Source organism: Aspergillus multicolor (assembly GCF_047715735.1).
Source record: "Aspergillus multicolor strain CBS 133.54 unplaced genomic scaffold BDW74scaffold_2, whole genome shotgun sequence".
Taxonomy (NCBI): domain Eukaryota; kingdom Fungi; phylum Ascomycota; class Eurotiomycetes; order Eurotiales; family Aspergillaceae; genus Aspergillus; species Aspergillus multicolor.
Window position 1 is genome coordinate 605,369 of NW_027395953.1, and position 13,082 is coordinate 618,450.

A 13,082-nucleotide genomic window follows, 5' to 3' on the forward strand; every position below is an offset into this window, starting at 1 on the left:
ATAGCCTAAACTATCCCCCAATGTCCATTCACGTACATTTCGTCAGTCGCCATGATAAATGATAATGCGCTGGATCTTGATAGCGATTGTCCAGACCCCAGACCAGCCTTATCGATACGGACCCCGACTGAAAAAAGTTTCATCTTAGCGCAAAACTTCCAACACACCTCCCCTCCACCACCCACCACACTTCTCGAGGGATTAATACCCTGGTAATACTTAATTATGGTCAAGAGGAAGTTAGGAGCCTTGGAAAAGGTCGAGGCCGATCTGTGAGTGTCCTCTCCACCCCTCATTACATCCCTCAAACCCCAGAGATTTCATCTGTCGCTAACAAGCACCATCTTTCACTTACAGGCCAAACCTTCAGCATAAAATCCGCAGGGATCCGAAGTGAGTTATTTCGCGAACTAGTACGCAAGAATTGAACGAATCCTGACTGTTCGGGTCTCCAGGTCGTATATTGAGGATTTCCGCGCACAGCACTACCAGTATGAGAGTCACCGGGAGATTTTCATGGCAGCGCCCTCGTCCGCTACGGATACCGGTCTCATCTCGCTACGTGAACTGATCGACTTCATTGCCCATGTGGCCGACTGCTACCCGGACATCACCAAGGACTTCGGCCAGCAGCTCATCGACATGTTGTCGCAGCACCACCAGGTTCTGGAGCCCGAGCTGCGCGAGAAAATTGTGGGGAGCCTCGTACTGCTAAGGAAGAAGGAACTCCTTGATTCTGCGACGTAAGATTTCCTGAACAAAATTTGAACTTATAAAAACCAACGGCGCAATGCTAATCCGTGCTCTGGAACTAGATTGCTTCAGACTCTGTTCCCGATTCTTATTTCGACACCTAGCAAGACCCTGCGCGCATTGATTTTCCAGAAGATATTGATGGATCTCCGGTCGTCAAATGCGAAAACCACAAACCATAAGCTTAACCGGACTATGCAGACTGTTCTGTTCAACCTTGTCACATCCGACCGTACCTCGTCGAAGGGTCTTTGGGCTATCAAGCTTACGCGCGAGCTCTGGAAGAGACAAATCTGGACGGATGCAAAGGCGGTTGAAGTCATGAAAGAGGCTTCTTTGGCCCAGAACGAGAAAGTCATTGTTGGTGGAGTCCGCTTTTTCCTGGGCGGAGATAAGGAGCGCGAGGAGATGGAAGAGGAGAGCAGTGACGAAGAAGCGATTGACCTCGGACGAGTCAAGCACCAAGTCGGTATCAACAAGAAGACGAAGAAGAAGTCGCGCGCCATTGAAAAGGCAAAGGCGACTGTCCAACGACGAGAGCGCAAGAAGAACCAGCCTCACCCTCTGAATTTCTCCGCCCTGCACCTCCTCCACGACCCGCAAGGGTTCGCCGAGTCTCTCTTCTCGAAGCACCTCCAGAGTTCCAAGTCGAAACTGAACCTGGAGCAGAAACTCATGGTCCTGCAGCTCGTGACCCGTCTCGTCGGATTGCACAAGCTTCATATCATGCACCTCTACTCCTACTTCCAAAAGTACCTCACGCCTCGCCAACCCTCCGTCACCTCATTCCTCGCATCCCTCGCCCAAGCATCGCACGACCTAGTACCCCCCGATGACCTGGAACCGCTGGTCCTCAAGATCGCAAACGAGTTCGTCTCGGAAGCCTCAGCCTCCGAAGTAGCAACAGCCGGTCTCAACGCCATCCGAGAGATCTGCGCGAGACAACCGCTCGCAATGAACGAGACCCTCCTACAGGATCTCGTCATGTACCGCAAGAGTAAAGACAAGGGTGTCGTAATGGGGGCCCGAGGTCTCCTGAGTCTCTACAGAGACATCAACCCAGAGATGCTCAAGCGACGTGACCGCGGCAAAGACGCCTCCATCAGCCTGCAACACGGCGAGAAGAAGGAGAAGCGTTTCGCCGCCCAAGAAGCCGGCGGAATCGAAGGCATCGAGCTCCTCGAAGCCTGGAAAGAAGAAGAGCGCAAGCGGAAGCGCGCCGAGAAGGGCCTCGCCACCGACGACGAAGACGACGAGGAAAACGAAAACGAAGACGAGGATGACTGGGCCGCCTGGAACGTCGAAGACGAAGAAGACAGCGACGACTCGGGCGGCTGGATCGACGTGCAAAGCGACGCGGAGATCGACTTCAGCGACTCCGACGACGAGGGATCGCGCCCCTCCAAGAAAGCCAAGCAGACCGACGAGAAGGAAGACAGCGCCGAGTCCAAGGCTGCATCAACGGAAACCAAACCAGACCCCAAGAAACCCAGCATCGCTACAACCCGCATCCTCACCCCCGCCGATCTCGCGAAGCTCCAAGAACTCCGCCAGGAAGCCGCCGTCAACGCCCTCGTGCCCGGCCCCAAGCGCCGCGGCCAGACCTCCGAGAGCCGCCACAAGGAAGACCCCCTGACCGCCGCGGAGATCGAGGGTCTTGCTGCGTTGTCCGCTGGCAAGAAGACGCGCGAGGAGCGTATCGCCCACGCGAGGGAAGGAAAGACAGACCGCTCCGAGCACAAGAGTGTGACGGCCAAGCGCAAGGAGAAGAAGGAAGAACAGGGCAAGAGTACGACCAACAAGGAGAAGGCCCGCAAGAAGAACTTCCTCATGACACTGGGTAAGGCGAAGTCCAAGGGGAAGCGGAGTCTGGTGGAGACTAGGGCTGTTCTGAAGGCCCATCAGGAGCGCGCAAAGAGGGGTGGTAGAAGGGGAAATAGGTGATTGCTGTCAAATGTCACTGTTTATGAAGCTGTCCGGCATTTTGCCCATTAGGAGCTTTGGTAGAATAAGTATATACCATACGAATCCGATTTTATCTACTGAATATAAACCTGAGTACCACAATGTAAGTATAACATCTCAAAGTATCCATTTAGGGCTCCGCATGTTTGATTATATATAGCTGCGAGAATTCAACCGTTGAGGAACAGCTAGCAAGCAGAATATACATACAGCAAGGTAGCTGCAACACTTCCCGGCTATGTTAAAGGCCAACTTCGTTTAGACAGTGACAAACATTGTTTTGCTCCCGGTAGGTAGATGGTTGACGTGGAAGCAGGCCGTTCTCATGATTGCACCGCAGTAATGGAGTATCTACCCTAAAACATATCCTTTGAAACCCTCCAGCCTTCTCGCCTCAGCACCAAGAGTAAGGTAGGAAAGGCACTGTCTAATCAATAACGTTCAAAAATCAGCTCTAGCCTGTTCCCCTTCGGTCCAGCGATATACCCATCCTTTTGCTCCATATCGCCGTGATCATGGATCCGCGTTCGATAGGTGCTATATATGGCCCCGGCGACATATTTCATTGCTATAGCCGTTCGAGGTTGAAGTCAGCAATCCACCGTCTATTTGCCCTATATCCACGCGCTGAGCCAAGAAGAGGGAGGGAACTTACAGTAGAGAGCAAAGTTACTACCGATACACATCTGCGCACCGCTTCCAAAAGCCCAGAACCAACGACGCATCTCACTCAGCTGTTTCGGCGAAGCATCTAGCCATCTCTCCGGCCGCCAGACTAGTAGTTCTGGGAACACATCTGCCTTGCGGTGCAGAGAATACGCAGAGCAGTACACTGTCGTTCCTGTCGGGATGTCGGAGTACCCGCCTAACGAGCAGGTCCTGGGAACCATGCGTTCTTGGCGGCCAGGGATAGGTGCTCAGAGACGAAGTGTCTCCATTAAGATGCAGTCGAGATAACGCAGGGCGTCGACATCCTTGGGCGATGGGAGTTCGATTTCTGTTTCTTTGCCGGGGTATTTTAGGTTGGGAGAGAGGGTCTGTAGCTCCTCGCGCAGTTTTTCTTGGACTATGGGGTTCCTGGAAAGCTCGAGTAGAACATAACTAAGTGTGGCGCCCGTTGTCTCCAAAGCTGCCCCCTCAAGCATGAGCATATCAGCCGCGATATCTATTTCCGTCGAGTAGCTTCGCTTCTCGGCGGCCTTTTGTGTCTGATTGTCGCTGCTTGTCAACGATTTGTATGCCTGCGCATAGACAGCAGGGTAGTCGTCGGACCGTTCAGCGTCCATTGGTTGGTGTTTAGCCGGCGCGGTAATCACTTTTTGGGCCTTGTCGCAACGCTCCAAGTTCCACCCATCGATTTTCCTCCTTCCTCGAAGTATGTTCATGGGGAGTAGCTGCACACCCAGTCTCATCATCCGGCGGGCAAAGAGAGGAAATTCACTTAGCTAGAACGAATACGGCGCTGTTCCTAGGGGAATTCCCAAGAACGCCCATTTCTCTTCATCTTTGCGTATAAGATTGCTTCCTGCCGAGCGTCCGAACTGCCAATGGATGAAGGAGACCATTGAATAGGAATAAAGCAATGTCAGCATCTCCAGCGGCTTACCCTGGCTGGCATGGTCGTCAATAATGGGGAGTGTGTGACGGAACAGGATTTCGCGGATAGTTTCACGGGCCGTAGGGGACGAAGCCACGAATGTCTTGGAAAAGGTGTGAGAGAGTATTCGCTTGCGGGCTGAATGCGCAGCATTGTCCTGGAAGGTGAATATATTATGGATTCCACTATTGTAGAGGTCAGCTCTACACACCAAGGCGCCCGGACCTGTCATACCCAGTGTTGGCGAATCTGTCGACATAGAAATGTTCTTTGGGAATCCTCCCAGATAGACCTGTTTCAGCCCACCTTCATAGCAGTTGAGAGACACCGTGTTCGGGGCCAGTCTGACTGCCTTGCCGTATTTCTCGTGCAGTTCAAAAACAGTCTGGTTCTCCTGACGTCTCCGTCGCACTGACAAAATCCAGAGAGGTGATATATGAGCAAACCAGTGGCCTGTTGGGATCTTGAACAAGGGAGACAGAAATGCGGGGTATATGATGTACTGGTATAGAAGGCTGGCGGCTGCCACAGCCAGCACAAGTGGTAAGGCAGATAGAGTCATACTTGCGTCAGGGCGACGAATACATTTGAAGAAAAGGCGCTGGAAAAGCAGGAATCCAACATGGCATTTATACTCCGGAATTCATGCTTGCTGCGGTATCTGTTTTCCCAGAAGTCTGAACCAGTGGCCAGTCATGGGGACAAAGAGCAAACGATATGGTAAGGGAAGCTGTCACTTCCACACTAGCTCTTTTTTGGGGAAGAAAGATATCCCCCGAAAGGTTCATAGCCCGGCTTGTTGTGCAAACTTACAAGAACAACATAGCACGCTAGTTCGGTTCGATATGGAGTATACTCTGGTGATGACGGACGGAATCCTGCTTGATAATGACATTAAGACTCATCTTCACAAGCTGCCAAACTGGGGGCCATCCAGATTTCAGAAGCTCTTGAGTGGGCGCAAGGGGAGACCATTGCCGATCAACCCTTGGTTAGCCAAACCCGGTCGGAGTTGGAATAAGAAAGGAAAGCAGACAGGCAAGCCCGGCGCGGTGGTGACAGAAAAAGCAAGTATGCTGATTCCCACGGTCTTCCAAAGACAGATTGTTGTGCCCGGGGGTGATGAATCATGTACCGGTACAGCATCTCCTGGCAACAACCAGCATCTCGTACTCAGCTATCCCCACATCCTCCTCAAAGCTGAGTTGCGAATATGCCGAATCCCGAAAACAAGTTTCGTAGTCGGCCCAATCAGCTCTTGGCCCAAGCCACAGGATCATCTCGATACTCTGTCCGTATGTCTCAATGTACTTGGTGACCAGCTTCGGTTCACGAGGGTAGACAAACATCCACGCCGTAGCGCCCGAAGCACGGGGAAGGAGATCCCATGTGCCGCTAACCACATTCATGTCCTGCTCTTCGACATAGAGGTTCACTGACGAATTGACTTCCACGCCCTCAATAGGGATATTGGGATAAAGATAAGCAAGTAAGGCTTCGAGAAGGCCGGCGCCGCTGCCGATCGAAAGGGTGAACTGTGGGGTGGTGGGGAGGAGCGAGGCTAACCGGGCGAGGAGGGGAGTTGACAGGGCTAGACAGCAATTGGGGAATGCGGCTGGGGTTGAGGAGAGGAGGGCTGAGATTTGTTGCAGATCCATGGTGATACGAGTTGTGCTGTGTAGAGGGTAGACCGTGTTTACTCCGTCGATGGTGCCAAATATTAATCGGAGGAATTGGTTCTGAAATTCTGGCGCGTCTCGCGTCTTTGTCGCGTCTTCCCCGCCGATCCCATTGCCCCAGCCTCTCTCTCTTTTCTCTGCCCCTGGCTTCTGACCTCATCCTGCATATCTCTCTTTCTCTAGCTTTCTTTGACACTCTCCACTCCATCATCCCTTACTTTACTCCGAATCCCGTACATACTCCCTACTACACTCTGCCATTGCAAACATCTCTCGCCGGACCGAGCACATACCTCCCTCAAACATGGCTTCCACCAAATCCGACCTCTCGAAACGCCGACGTTTCCAACCACCCATCACAACCTTTTTCACAGCATCCTCCGACCCCGACAGTTCTTCCGCACCCTCCCACCTGTCCTACAATCATTACTCCGCCATCACAAACTCCCCCACACCCGTCGTCCCCGCCAAAGTCCAGGCGTCGCTTCTCTCCGTCGGAATGCGCGTGCGCAAGTCCATCGTCGACGGATACAAAACACACCAGGGCAAGGCCGACAAATACACAACCTTCTCATGCGACCATATCAACAATGATACGCCAAAGCCAACAATAACAACTACTACAATCCACAATAAAAATGCACCGGTGCGCTCAGAACTCGCTCCGTTCTGCGGGATGAGCAGAGCCGACGAATATACCACTGCCTCTCAACCCCTCCCTACCGCCCACCACGACCATCACATTATCACAACGGATGAAGACGACGCCTTCTCTCTCCCTCCTAGCAGTCAGGAATCTGTTGACTCGACGCTCGAATCCGTCCCCAAGAAACGCACCCGCCACGACTTTGACTTCGATCCCTACGATGACGACCTTGACGAAATGGACCCGCTGCACTTCCACTCAGGACCAAACATAAGCGGGCGGGTCATTCTATCACCAAAGGCCAACTATCAACGTCGCGCAGCGCAGAACTACAAGTCGGGCGAGACAATGGATCTCGATGACTTTGAAGAACCAGCGTTCCTGCGGCGAAAAGATGAAGTTGAGGGTGAGATCCAGATTGGTGGGATCTAAAGCAACTATCTGCCCTCCTCCCAAGTTGAGTCTCATCTGCTATCTCCGCCTTCTCAACGACGATCCCGAAAGTGTGAAACGTCGAACACTGCTGGTTTCTGTGGTTCTTGGATCTCAATCCGAAGAGTGGTGTGAGCTCGAGGGGCACCTGCCTGTATTACTCTCCTGCGGGCTGTCTCTTGTTCCTTTCTTGTTCATTATTTTCCCCCGGGCGCTTGTGTACAATACCCTGATTGTTGTGGCCTGGCTGTTTACACCACATTCTGTATTTATTAGGCATCGCTCACTAGAGCTGTATGAGTATCAACGTTAGTTTCACCAAGTTTTGATCCGTGTTCAGCGAGAAGACCTCTAAATAATATGAATAATAAATGATTTCCAATGATCATAACGCATAATGTATTCTATCTATCCTAAGCGTACAAGCAGCAAGACCCACAAGGTCAAGCTAAGAGACAAGAAGACGTCGGTAATCCTTCATAACAGGATAATAATAAAGACGTGCCATTGAGGGCGCCAGATGGCCAGCATTCAATTATATCTTTACAACTCATCCTTTTTGTTGTAGTCAGGCTTTTCGCTTTCTTTCGCAGACTCTGCTTCCTTGGCAGATTCTTTCTCCTGCGCCGGCTTCTCCGTCTTGTCTTTCTTGCTGTTTTTCTTGGTAGCTTTCTCGCTAGATGACTTCTTGGCTGCCGCGGCGCCCATCTTTTCGTAGATGCGGTTCGAGATTCGCTCAATGCGCTTGAGATGAGTGTCGATCTCTGCCACGGTCAAAGACGGATCGTCCGTCTCGCTCAACTGCTCTTGAATGAGAAGCCGGGCTTCGAGCCACGAGTTAGCGGATTCGTAAGCTTCAGAAAGACTCGTCAAGTCGGATGGTTGGAAGACGGAGTATCTCAGAGGAGTGGGCGCTGAGGTGGTCTTTGAGGAGGATGTTTCAGAGGTTGATGTGCCATAGGCGTCGTCTTCTAGGTCATCGGCATCGGCCGGTGCTGAAGGAGACGCCGACGAGGATGTTTCTGATTCACTCGCAGTTGATGTGCTAGCTTCGGCCAGGCTTGAAGAGTAGATTTCTTCGTCCTGTTGGATTTGTTTTTCCATAACGCTTATGACCATCTGGGCGTTCTTTAGCGAGTCCTGTAGCATTTGAACACGCGCAGGACGAGCGGCATTTTCTTGCCTCCTCTTCAATGCTGGTTCGACAATCTCTTTCAAGGACTTCAACTTCTCCTTAAACTCCATTGTTGGCGCATCCTCGCTGTCATAGATCCAGTCACTTGCGCTAGACACCCTCTCGGTGAGTGTGGCCAGCTCGTCCGCTTTGAGCACCTTCACAAACTCTTCATCCTCCGAGAGATCCCGACTTTTATAGATGAAAGATTCCAGTTCATTTAGGGCTTCTTCCCGAAGAAGGCGATCGCGGTCTGAGGCGTCAAAGGCAGCAAGGCGGCTTTGGATACGAGCAAGCTTGTCTGGAGACGGGACAGGAACACCGAGCGGAGAAGTTGTGAAACTGACGGGAATAACCTCTAGCCGGGGCTGGGACGCGGCTTTTTTGCTTTCTTTAGCAGAGTCCGTGGCAGTGGCATCACCAACGGAAGATGTTGAGGCCTGGGAGTCCTCGACTTCCAACGTGACGGACTCAGCTGGCTCCCCATCTTCTCCGAAGGGCACCTGTTCATCCTTTTTGGAACCCAGACCAAAGAATCCTTTGACATCCTCAACAACACTTCCCAACTTGGAATGTTCGACTTCACAGCTAACGAATCCACCAGAAACTTCAGGAAGTCCATCTAGGGGGTTAAGCCTGATTGTAAATTTCGTAGTAATGTTGGTAGCCGAACAGCCAAAAGTTTCCTTCAGTTTGTCGACAGATGCAGTGAGATTCTGCGTTTTTACTCCAAGAACAGGAACTTCGACCACGTCCTCGGCGGTCGGAACCTGTTGATAGAAGCTGAACTCAAAATCCTCTAGATTTTTTACTGTAACTTGCTTCTCAGGCCCAATCTGAGAAGTAGGAGTAAAGAGTTTTTGCTGCCTATCCTTAGATTCGGAGGACCACTTGAGAATAACGGGGTAGCCGGATGCATCACTGGCACGGATTTCTTTGACGCGGAAGCTGGGGCTGAGACCGGCTCCCTTGAAAGCAGCGCCAAAAACAGCAGCTTCATCGGCGTTGACATTCGCCCGGATCTTTTCCGAGCCCCCGCAAACTCTTTCGAGTTCTTTCTGGACAAATGGTGTGCGGATGGAACCACCGTGTAGAATGACGGAGTCAATGTCGTTCAGCTGCAAACCCGCAGCTGCCAAGGCCTCTTCAAGTGGCTTTGCAACCCGAGCAACATGCTGCTCCGCTAGCTCTTCAAATCTAGATCGAGTCACACGGTACTTAAAGTTGACGTCTTCATCGAAGAGGCTTTCAAAGGATGCGCCAGTTTCGGTGTTGGCGCTAAGAACCTGGCGAGCCTTTTCTGCATCCTTCCAAAGTCTAGCCATGGTCTTTCCATGCCCGCGCACATCTGCCAGGGTGACACGGTCCTTGAGCTTTTTGTCCTCAAGCAGCTGAGATACCATATCACCAACAAGAAGATCGTTGAGGGAGTCGCCGCCAAGAGTCCTGTCCGATCCTGTTCCTAAGACTTGGACCTCCTGGACAGTCTTGTTGAACCTTCCAATATCCTTGACTTTGCGGCTCTGGAAGCGGAGGACTGCCGCAGTGGTGGAACCGGCGCCCATATCGTACACAACGTGGTATTCCGGCTTTTCTCCATCAGAAACACTGGGAAATGTTCGGCTCATCGCATAATTGAGTCCAACAGCAAGGCCGTCACTGATCAGCGCATCCACGTTCAAGCCAGCCAATTCAGCTGCCAGTTGCAGGCATCTCTTTTCATCGGCCGTGTAGAAAGACGGGTACGTGATAACCGCATCTCTAACGTCCGATCCCTTACCAGCCAGAGTATCAGCATTGGCCTTGATCTGCTTTAGTTGCATGGCTAAAAGCTCCTCAATGAGGAAAGCATCTTTCCTTTCCGCCTCGCCAAGTCTGTTGCTTCGAAGGCCGATGGTACCCCGGTCACCAGGAGCATCCTCCAACTTCAGAGCAGGAAAACGTGCGTGATATGTCTCGATCAGTTCGCCCTTTCCGTCGTTGAAAGGGAGGCCTAACAGCGTCTTGAGATTCACGTAGACATCGTCCGGGTATCGTGCAGATAATGCAAGAGCATCACCTCCGTAGAATCGCTCTGGAAATAAAGCATCGCTTTGTCGGGTAGGTTTGAACGCAACAACTGCTGATTCCTTGCGTTTCGAGTCTTTCGTGAGCACGATCTCTAGTGGGATTCCTGGTTTGACAAGCGCCGCCTTTAGATATTCGGTGCCGACATCGATCCCGAGGACTGCTGAACCCGCGGCTGCTGTTGGGGCGGGGAAACTAAGGAAGAAGAGTAAAAACGGGAGGACCAAGGCGGACAGGATAGGCGAGGTTGAAAGAAGTTGTAATGGATTATTCGTGCTTCGTCGGCTGCCGAGAGCCATTGTCTATTTGTTCCGCTGCTGTTTAACGTCGAGGGCGATTAGATTAGCAAAGTATCACAGAGAAGAGCGCGATTTGCAGGAGATAGCGTACCGCCGAGGCAGTCGGTAGGAAGACAGAACGCAAACAATGAATGAGACAAAGCAACCGACTCTTTCAAAAGAGTTATAAGATGCTCTAGTGGGCCAATTAATTGGCGGTAAATCAAAACAGCTCCGGTAAAAGAGTGCAGTATAGTAACAATGACACAACAAGAGGAATGAGGGTGATTAAGTAGTAAAATAAGCCATTCAGATAAGATTCATTGGGAGCTACTTCTGGCCACCTGGCAGAAAGTCTTGTTGACAGCTTGAATTTATGGACGTGATGCTGAGCAGCAAGGTTGCCGCTTCCTTGGGGACCACAAGAGGCCACGTTAGGTGTTTGTCATGTTTGCACAGTTGAACTATATGTGGTCTTAGGGACGACAGTGAGGTAGGCTTATGCTGGTCATTTTATTCTTTTTTTTTTTTCTATAACAGCACAGTCTCTACTCATCATCAAAGTCCGAGTCGCTCAACCAGCCCGTCTCGTACGACTCCCGAATCTCTCCCAGTCCATTGACAAGATTCTCCCGCTCATCTACAGCAATCACTCGGCCCGCAACGGACTCCAGCCATTTGATTCTGGCGGCTGTGCGAGTGGATGCCGTAAGTGCGGCAACGATGTTGATCTTGTTCTCAGTACTCGGCAGCGATATCAAGTCATTGGGAAAGCTGTCAAGCATTGGGTACTGTAATGGTGTATGAAACCTACATGGCATGGGCGTAACGTTAGCAGATTCGAAACAAGATGGAGCGAGCTTTTTTCTCACCTGTGAAACATCGGCTCAGAATTGTAGAGACGCATTTTCCTGACCATACCCAGGTCCGCTTCAAAAGGTTCTTCCTCCTCATCTTCTGGCTCGATTCCTCGTAAGACTTGAAGTTGATTAAAGACATGCGACTCGTCGCTGCTCATATCATAAGTGAAATCCACGTCGAACTCAATGTTCACCTTTGAAGATGCTGGATTAGAGGATTTTGCCATATTGAGCTTAGGGATTGTATTCTTATCGTCTGCTGCAGGCGGAACAATTGAGGCTTGTAGCTCATATATTCGACGAGTACTGTCATCCCCGGCTAACAAGGACTCAAAGTTTCGATATGGTCGAAGTCGAGTTGGTAGAGTTACACTTTCCATTGCAACGCTAATCAAAGCCGAAGTGTACCATTCCGAATCATTGTTGACTCTTATAGTGCTCGGCAGCCGACTGGGAGGATCTATGATGGGCGTGTACATTGTTGCTTCAGGCGAGATGGAGTAGACAGATCGAGCTTTGTTCGTCTCACGTTTCAGTCTGCTACTCTGTAGACATTATCAGCCGGGGTCCTAGAAGTTAGACAAGCATCCTCACCTGATGGGTCCTTCTACCATCCTCAATAGCCCACACCAGGACCGCCTTTTTTCCGTACTCATCGACGAGCCTGTCCACATACCGGGCTGTGAACCCACCCCAAGCGTCATCAGATGAAGTGAATATTTGCATAGCGCGCAGCTGATCACATTCCTCGGCAAATGGCCGAACGTCTCGATCAAGCAGATCATGCTCCTTGTCGAGCTCGTTGAATAATTCTTCGCCGAGGTTCCAGTCTTCAAACGGCATGATTCTCGAGTTAAGCTCATAGTCGTTGAGCTGAACAATCGAGCGAGGATGGTAGAACACTCGATTATAATCGGACCAGAAACGAACAGTTTCTGATGAAAGTTGGGGTGATGGGATCCCTGCATCGAGACTCTTTTGATAGTCGCTCTGTGGGATCGCAGCTAGTTGCTGCTGGACCTTTTTGCCGTCCCTAGTGATAGATGAGCATCATGTGTACCGTTGAACCAGCAGACAATGCAACGAGGAAGGCTCACCAGAGGCCCTGCCCGGGCGCCAGATCTTCTGTTAGCTCGTACAAGGCATTGTTTTTGCGAAGGGTACCAAATGCCCCCTTCAGATCATATATTAGCGTCCGGGGTGTGTAAGTTTCACCACCGTTTGCCCCAACGCCGGGTCGGAAGTGGACGTCATGGTCTACTGGGGACTCCTCTTGTCCGCCGTATGTGAAATATGATTCCTGAGCGTAACTTTTAGCTACTTACTAAATACAAGTAGATGCTACACATCGCTACATATTAGACTCACCTGAATATTCCAGAAATGGGTTGCCAGGTAATTTGCCCGCTGTCCCAGCTGGAGCGTCAAGATCTCGTGCATGTTGAAGCCCACACTACTTTACTTAGAGTCATTGATAGGTCGTCAAAAAGTTGACATCTGTGGAGCTGGTAAAGGTCCACAGAGCATTGCAGCAAAAAGGCCGGACGTACATTGGTGCAATGATATATCGAGAAATAAAACCGGTATCGCGGAGTAGACCAGGCTAAGACTCGATTGATATCAAGACCAAG

General features: G+C 51.1%; 6 protein-coding genes across 6 annotated transcripts; 3 read left to right on the forward strand and 3 right to left on the reverse strand.

Annotated features, from left to right (window-relative positions):
- Positions 1-160: 160 nt before the first annotated feature.
- On the forward strand, positions 161-2,800 carry BDW74DRAFT_143774 (SDA1 family protein). The gene is made up of 4 exons (XM_073722913.1): positions 161-272; positions 358-393; positions 456-743; positions 816-2,800. The coding sequence occupies exons 1-4, from the start codon at positions 226-228 to the stop codon at positions 2,695-2,697; spliced, it is 2,253 nt and encodes a 750-aa protein (XP_073588528.1). The 5' UTR covers positions 161-225; the 3' UTR covers positions 2,698-2,800.
- Positions 2,801-3,149: 349 nt separating this feature from the next.
- Positions 3,150-4,877, reverse strand: BDW74DRAFT_165181 (uncharacterized protein; the record flags this gene model as incomplete). The annotated part of the gene is made up of 5 exons (XM_073726387.1): positions 3,150-3,286; positions 3,374-3,634; positions 3,677-4,158; positions 4,207-4,472; positions 4,527-4,877. 5 exons carry the CDS (start codon positions 4,875-4,877, stop codon positions 3,150-3,152), a joined length of 1,497 nt encoding a protein of 498 aa, XP_073588529.1.
- Positions 4,878-5,160: 283 nt separating this feature from the next.
- On the forward strand, positions 5,161-5,754 carry BDW74DRAFT_143777 (uncharacterized protein; the record flags this gene model as incomplete). Its single annotated transcript, XM_073722914.1, has 1 exon — positions 5,161-5,754. The coding sequence occupies one exon, from the start codon at positions 5,161-5,163 to the stop codon at positions 5,752-5,754; it is 594 nt and encodes a 197-aa protein (XP_073588530.1).
- A 437-nt stretch (positions 5,755-6,191) lies between these two features.
- Positions 6,192-7,460, forward strand: BDW74DRAFT_143778 (uncharacterized protein). Its single transcript, XM_073722915.1, has one exon. The coding sequence runs from the start codon at positions 6,299-6,301 to the stop codon at positions 7,070-7,072; it is 774 nt and encodes a 257-aa protein (XP_073588531.1). The 5' UTR covers positions 6,192-6,298; the 3' UTR covers positions 7,073-7,460.
- BDW74DRAFT_143780 (uncharacterized protein) lies at positions 7,448-10,963 on the reverse strand. Its single transcript, XM_073722916.1, has 2 exons — positions 10,704-10,963; positions 7,448-10,630 (listed from the first exon to the last, which is right to left on the reverse strand). The coding sequence occupies exon 2, from the start codon at positions 10,610-10,612 to the stop codon at positions 7,616-7,618; it is 2,997 nt and encodes a 998-aa protein (XP_073588532.1). The 5' UTR covers positions 10,613-10,630; positions 10,704-10,963; the 3' UTR covers positions 7,448-7,615.
- A 151-nt stretch (positions 10,964-11,114) lies between these two features.
- BDW74DRAFT_44263 (misato family protein) lies at positions 11,115-13,001 on the reverse strand. Its single transcript, XM_073732798.1, has 5 exons — positions 12,820-13,001; positions 12,549-12,751; positions 12,046-12,484; positions 11,464-11,996; positions 11,115-11,401 (listed from the first exon to the last, which is right to left on the reverse strand). The coding sequence occupies exons 1-5, from the start codon at positions 12,889-12,891 to the stop codon at positions 11,140-11,142; spliced, it is 1,509 nt and encodes a 502-aa protein (XP_073588533.1). The 5' UTR covers positions 12,892-13,001; the 3' UTR covers positions 11,115-11,139.
- Positions 13,002-13,082: the final 81 nt, after the last annotated feature.